General features: G+C 38.5%; 1 protein-coding gene across 1 annotated transcript in view; it reads right to left on the minus strand.

Annotated features, from left to right (window-relative positions):
• znrf3 (zinc and ring finger 3) overlaps positions 1-6510 on the minus strand; it is a 64595-nt gene extending 58085 nt beyond the window's left edge. Inside the window, exon 1 of the mRNA XM_083527337.1 lies at positions 5719-6510. Within this exon, the coding sequence (XP_083383463.1) occupies positions 5719-6033 (315 nt within the window). The 5' untranslated portion in view covers positions 6034-6510. The remainder of the gene's footprint in view (positions 1-5718) is intronic.
• Positions 6511-6923: the final 413 nt, after the last annotated feature.

Consider the following 6923-nt stretch of genomic DNA (forward strand, 5'->3'; position numbering starts at 1 on the left):
GGATAAAGGGATGAGCAGTACTGTAATTAAGGATGGATGGAGTGAGGTGTAGCAGTAGAGAATGGAGGAAGTGTGGAGCAGTGGTAGAGGATGAAAGGATAAGTCGCACAGTAATTAAGGATGAAGGGATGAGTGGTGCTGTAGTTAATGATTGGAGGGAGTGTGGTGCAGTGGTAGGGGACGGGTGGAATCAGTAGTGCAGTGGTAGGGGACGGATGGAATCAGTGGTGCAGTGGTAGGGGACGGATGGAATCAGTGGTGCAGTGGTAGGGGACGGATGGAATCAGTGGTGCAGTGGTAGAGGACGGATGGAATCAGTGGTGCAGTGGTAGAGGACGGATGGAATCAGTGGTGCAGTGGTAGAGGACGGATGGAATCAGTGGTGCAGTGGTAGAGGACGGATGGAATCAGTGGTGCAGTGGTAGAGGACGGATGGAATCAGTGGTGCAGTGGTAGAGGACGGATGGAATCAGTGGTGCAGTGGTAGAGGACGGATGGAATCAGTGGTGCAGTGGTAGAGGACGGATGGAATCAGTGGTGCAGTGGTAGAGGACGGATGGAATCAGTGGTGCAGTGGTAGAGGACGGATGGAATCAGTGATGCACTGGTAGAGGACGGATGGAATCAGTGATGCACTGGTAGAGGACAGTGGAATCAGTGATGCAGTGGTAGAGGACAGTGGAATCAGTGATGCAGTGGTAGAGGATGGATGAAGCTGGTGCAGTGGTAGAGGATGGATGAAGCTGGTGCAGTGCATGTTAAAAAAAATAAAATAAAAATAGTACATGCCAATCTTATGCTCAGATGTTAAAAGCATGGTGTGTATAAGATTTTATAACAGACTGTAGAATAAGCAGCAAATTAGCAATCAGTATGTGAAGAAAGCAATTTAAGTAATCTTAACTAGCTATTAAATATTAAACCAGGAAACTTTCTGAAGCAGCCCGAATGAAACCCTGAGCAAAAAATTAATCACCAGCTACATCACTTCAGACCTAGAAAGAAAACTGCTTATACAGATGGTCCCCGAATTATGATTTTTCTATTTTACGATGACGAGAGCGATACGACAAAATTTCGCACAACATGCAGCAGTGCGCAATGTAGGATACGTTGGACGCGCAACTGGAATGAGCCTCAGTGTGAATTTCTTCTTGTTTCAAACAGCAATTTTAGTGATAAAAGCGTCTTCCAAGCGCCAAGTATGTCTTCTGCTTGTAGTGGAAAAAAAGGAGGAAAGGCATCAGTTTAGAGCAGAAAATATAAAATTATAAATCAGCATGAAGCAGGAACGAGTGTCACAGTACCATTTTCGACTTAAAGTATCTCTGTCGTAAGTAGGGTACTACCTGTATATATAAATAAATAAATAAATAAATAAATAAATAAAAACACCTTTAAAACTGTCCAATATCAGGAATTTTTGCACACACAAAAAGGTGATCTAAAAGGTCAAGCAGGGAAGAAAATCTAGCTGCAGTAGAATATTTAAACACCATAAAATGTCCAAACTGAAAAGGATCATGAAAGCAGTTCAGAAGAACACTAAAGAATAAAGCAAACTACAACAGCGACCAAAGGACCGAATAAACCCTGAGAAAACAATTTCAGGAAATTCCTCATCTTTTTTTTGATGCATGTACATTTCTATGGCCTGTGTTTCTAAAGTCAGATATTTTTGCAAGCACTTGAGCGTGTAAAGACGCCTGAAAAGACCCAAGATGTAAAATAAAGCTACACGGTGATCTAAAACTCACCAAAAACTTTGAGCACAGAAACTAAAAAGCACAGGAACAGTAAAAATGTTCAAATTTAGCCGTTCAGAAGGAGTTATGAATAAGAGGAAGTTTTTTTTTTTTTAACATGGAAGGAGTTCAGAAAGGACTTAAAACCACACAACATCACCAGATCATACAGAAAGCTACACAGTGAGACAAAAATGGATCATTTCAGTGCTGTAAACAGTTTGACCTTGAACCTACTATACACCAATTCTGAATGATAAATGAGGTTTTCTGGACTATGCAAGAAGCTCAGAAAGGATTTTTATAGAAAAGACACACACGAGCCGTAAAGTGTAAACTTGGTCAACTTGACAAAGAAACTTAAACAACATACAAGAATCGACATTATTTTCATTACAAAAGTAAGAAACAGTTCAGAGAGTTTGAATGGGGATAAAACAAGATGTGTTGCTTGTTTCTGTATGAACAGAAAAACCAAAAGCTACAAAGTGACCTAAAATAGCTAATAAATTAAAAACACATTTTAACTATATGACTGGGAAATTTTCTCATTACAGAAACATTGATGGAATTGAGTGAAAAGTTTCTGGAATACAAAATAACTTAAAACCATAGAACAACCAGAATCTAGAGAAAGCAGCACAATTCAGAAGCTGTAAACCTTTAAATTAAGACAAAGAATTCAAGTTTAATAGTAATTTGGAACAGGGAAATGTTCCCTCAACTTCATTTCACCACAGAGTTCAGAGTGTGGGAAAAAAATAGCAAAACTGACTAATAAGAGCTTTACCAATAAATAACAAATACAAATCGCAAACCGCAGAAGAACGAGAGGGTTGTGGATTTTTCCATTATTGTCACATGACTTTGTTAAAAATACAAAAACAAACAAAAAAAAACAATAAAAAGAAAAACAAATTCGAACCAGTTATGAAGGTGGTTTCTAATTTCTCATTACATAGAGGAGTGTAGATAAGTTTGGAATAAAATGTGAAGTTCCAGCTTGAGCAGCAGTTCCCAACCTGGGGGTTGCAACCCCCACCACTAGGGGTCGCTAAAGATTTTTGATGGGTCGCCAAGTGCAATTTTCATTTGTCAAAATTCTTTTTTTCCTCTAATTTATATTATATTTTAAGTAAAATTGATAAATTTGTTTTAACAGGACCTGTTGCTGGAAAATAATTCTTATGAATAGTTGCAAGTTGAAGCTAATTGTTTGCATTCTCCTTTTGCATTAATATTTATTAAAAACACATACAACTGACGGTCACGTTAAATGTAATGTATCTGCCAGTGTGTTTAAAAGGGTGGGCATCGGGGTCGTTACAAATATTCAGTGCTAAAACAATTTGCTGAAAACAATTTGGGAACTACTGAGCTTCGAGCTCAGAAAGCAACACTGACAAAATTGACTAATCACTTAGACACAACAATTTTTCTGAACTTGGGAATGAGTGTTTAATAATCGGGAATGAATTGCAAAATTCCCAATTGCTTACCTTTACAGAAGAATGTTTTGAATAAAAAATTGGGAGTTTTTGGAGTATAGAAGAAGCAGGGACAGGACCTTCAGAAGCACAGAAAACAAGCTAAAATCAACAAACTTGCTGAAGTTGTAAACTTTTTCTGAACTTGTGACAGAAACAAAGTTGAAAAAAAAGCAATTGTGAAATTTTTCTATCCTTCCCGAAGGATTTCTGAACGAAGAAATTTGGAGTATGAAAGAAGCTCAGGAAGGATTTCAGCGACAAAGAGGAACAACCCAAACCACACAATGGCAAAACGACCTAATAAATCAGAAATTGTAATTAAATTTCAAGGAGCTTAAATCTAAAAAAAAAAGCCAAACCTACAGAAATTTTTGTATATGAAAGAAACTAGAAAAGGTTTTCAGGAGCAAGTCAAACCTACAGAAAGCTACATGGTAAAATTTGCTAATAAGTTAAAAAAAGCTGTATTAATAACAGATACAAACTCAAACCACAGTTTCTACTTAATACAGACAGATGAAAGAGATCAGATCAAAGTTTTGGATGAAAAAAAAAGAAGTTTTGGAGGACAGAGCTCAGAAAGCAACACGGTGACACAAATCTTGCTAGTTTACACGCTAGCTAGTTAACTTTTTTCTGAACTTGCAACCGAGCAATTGAGTTAAATACACAATTATGGACAAGGGAATCCAGTCATTAAAGAAAGAGTTCCGAATGAAAATTTCAGTTTGGAGTATGGAAGGAGGTCAAACCTACAGAAAGGTACCTGGAGACCTGAAATTAGCTAATAAACTAAAAATAGTTTGTTTTTCAAACTAAGGAACTGAAAATTTAATGAAACAGTGGTCAGGGAGAGTGAAACAGTTTCTAGTTTCTCGGGTATAGACATGAAAAAGTTCAGCTCGAAGTTTTGAATGGTGTTACTGTCTTGAAAGCAACACAGCGACACAAAACTAGCTAGCTAGTTGTAAACTTTAAAAAATTGTAACTGGGAAATTAAGTTAAATAAACAATTACAGACAGGAGAATTTTTCCATCGTAAAAAACAAAACAACCAAAAAAAAAAAAATGGTTGTCTGGATTATGGAAGAAGGTTTGAAAGGATTTCGGATGATCAACCCAAGCTACACAATGACAATAAATAACAAATCATTTAGAAATAGTCAACTTTTCTAATAACTAATAACCAAGAAACTAAATAAAAAAGTGGTCATAAGGCTTGAAACAGTCCCTTGATTCTCAGTACACGCAAAGGAGTTTAGATCAGATTTTTTTTATGAAATTAGGTTTTGGAGGACTGTCCTCAAAAAGCTCCACAAGCACCTAAAACTAGCTAATAATTCAAGAGCTGTAAACTTTTTTCTGAACTTGTGTAAAAGTTAAACAGCAGTAAGAAAACGTATTTGTTCCTAATTTCATTATCAAGAAGCATATAGGACATTGTATAGGAGTTTTGAATGAAACCTGCAGCTTTGAAGCATTAAAGAAGCTCTAAAACAACCAAAAACCTACAGAAAAGCTACACACTAACCATTACCTTGCTAATATAGGAGCTGTGAACATTTTTCTGAACTACTCACTAAGAAATAAAGTTAAGCAGCATTCAAGAACAGGAGAATTTTCTAGTTACTTTTCTAGTATATAGATTTTGTAAACTTTTTTTGGACTAATGACCGAGAAACTAAATGAAACCGTGAACACGAAAAGTAAAACGGTCCTCAGATTCTCAGTGCACACATATGAAAGAGTTCAGATCAGAGTTTTGAATGAAAAATGTGGGGACAGTCCTCAGAAAGCTCTAGAGTGACCTAAACCTGGGCCATGGAGGAGCGCTGCTGATGAAGAGTGAAACGGTCCCTAGATTCTTAGTGCACACATATGAAGGAGTTTAGATCAGAGTTTTGAATGAAACATGAGGTTTGTGAGGACAGTCCTCAGAAAGCTCTAGAGTGACCTAAACCTGGGCAATGGAGGAACTCTGCTGATCATGAAGAAACTTTTTTTTTTGGGAACCTGAAACTAAGAAATAGCAGTAAAAAAAAGTTTTGCTGGACTATGAAATAAACAGGAAATTGTGAAGGTAAGGAGGTGATCCTGATTTGTCTGGAGTCTGCATGCTCGTAAAAGCAACCACACGCGGTTTACACGAGCTGGAAAACACGCCGCCGACCGAACAAACGAACGACTGAAGAACAGAAGGACCTGAAAAGTGCAGTTTTTCTTTCCGAACAAACAAAAACACGGAGAGGAAGAATTGAGGAGGTTGGAAGAAGAAATCAAGGACGAAAAGTTACAAAGTGAACAACGAAAAAGAAAAACAAAAAGTCGGCGCCTGTTCAGAAGTGCAACTCAAGTCAATACACACACGCGCGCGCGCGCTCCGAAACATCAAATGTTTTCATTTCGGAGCGAAAGAAAAACATTGGGGAATAAAAAATAAAACTAAATAAAGAAATAAAAACGCAAGGCTGCGCGCTCCGTACTTGCACGATCTCCCCCTCGGCGCTGATGGTGGCTCCGGCCCGGGAGAAGCGGCCCTGAAGCCCGGTGGTGTAGGTGGTGTAATCCCCGCTCGGGCTCGACTCGAACAGCACCACCTCCACGAAGGCCGTGTCCTTGGCCGAAACGGTGAGGAAGGAGCAAAGAAAAAGCTCCAGCACAGTGAACACCTGGTCCTTGCTGCTTCTTCTTCTTCTCGTGGGGAAAACCACTACCACCACCATCATCATCATCATCATGACCATTACCACCATCATCATCATCATCATCATCATCATGATCATGACCATCATCATCATCTCGCCGGCTGGTTCGGTGCAAAGCAACACATCATTTCCTTAATTCTTGTTTTTCTCTTTGAAGTGTAAAAAAAATAAAAGTGCAGGAATTTTAGATTCCCGGCAAAAATGTTTCAAAGAAAAAAATCAAAGCGAACCGCAGTCGAGACTTTTCTGTGTTTTTGTATCTGATTTCAGAAGCTCCACTCTTTCATCTGCACGACTTCCAGACTCGCTGCGTCGCATCGCCTTGCCTTCTTCCTCTCCCTCCGCGTCCCTTCTTCCCTTCGTCCCTTCTTCTGCCGCTCGCGCAGAACATTTTTTCCCCTGCTCGCTCGCTCTCTCTCTTTCTTTTGATCTCAGACCACGTGACCTTGTCATAGAATTTTTTTTCTCCCTGAACCCTTTCTTCTCCCCGCCCACCGAATCTTCCTGACCCGCTTCATTTCTCCGCTCTCTCTCTCTCTCTCTCTCTCTCTCTCTCTCTCTCTCTCTCTCTCTCTCTCTCTCTCTCTTTCTCTTTTTTCTTAAGGTGGCACGCGCTCAGCAAACGTTTCCGCTTTAACAATGTAAAGACAATTTGTATATTTGTGTTTATATTTATTTATTTTTTTACACAAAACAATCAACATAAATACATTTTACAGTAAAATCATTTTGCTCTACAACAAATAACTATTAATCTGCTTGGGGGTGAAGTTTACCGAGACCAGGACCACCTTAAAGAACAACACGAGTCTGGATTATTACAAAAAACCTTACAATTGTGTGTGTGTGTGTGTGTGTGTGTGTGTGTGTGTGTGTGTGTGTGTGTGTGTGTTGTTTTTTCTTTAAATAATTTACACGGGCGTTGTATGTACATAGTTTATTATTTTTATTATTATTATTATTATTTCCATACTATGATTTAT

The sequence above is a fragment of the Silurus aristotelis genome (genome assembly GCF_946808225.1).
Source record: "Silurus aristotelis genome assembly, chromosome: 23".
NCBI lineage: Eukaryota > Metazoa > Chordata > Actinopteri > Siluriformes > Siluridae > Silurus > Silurus aristotelis.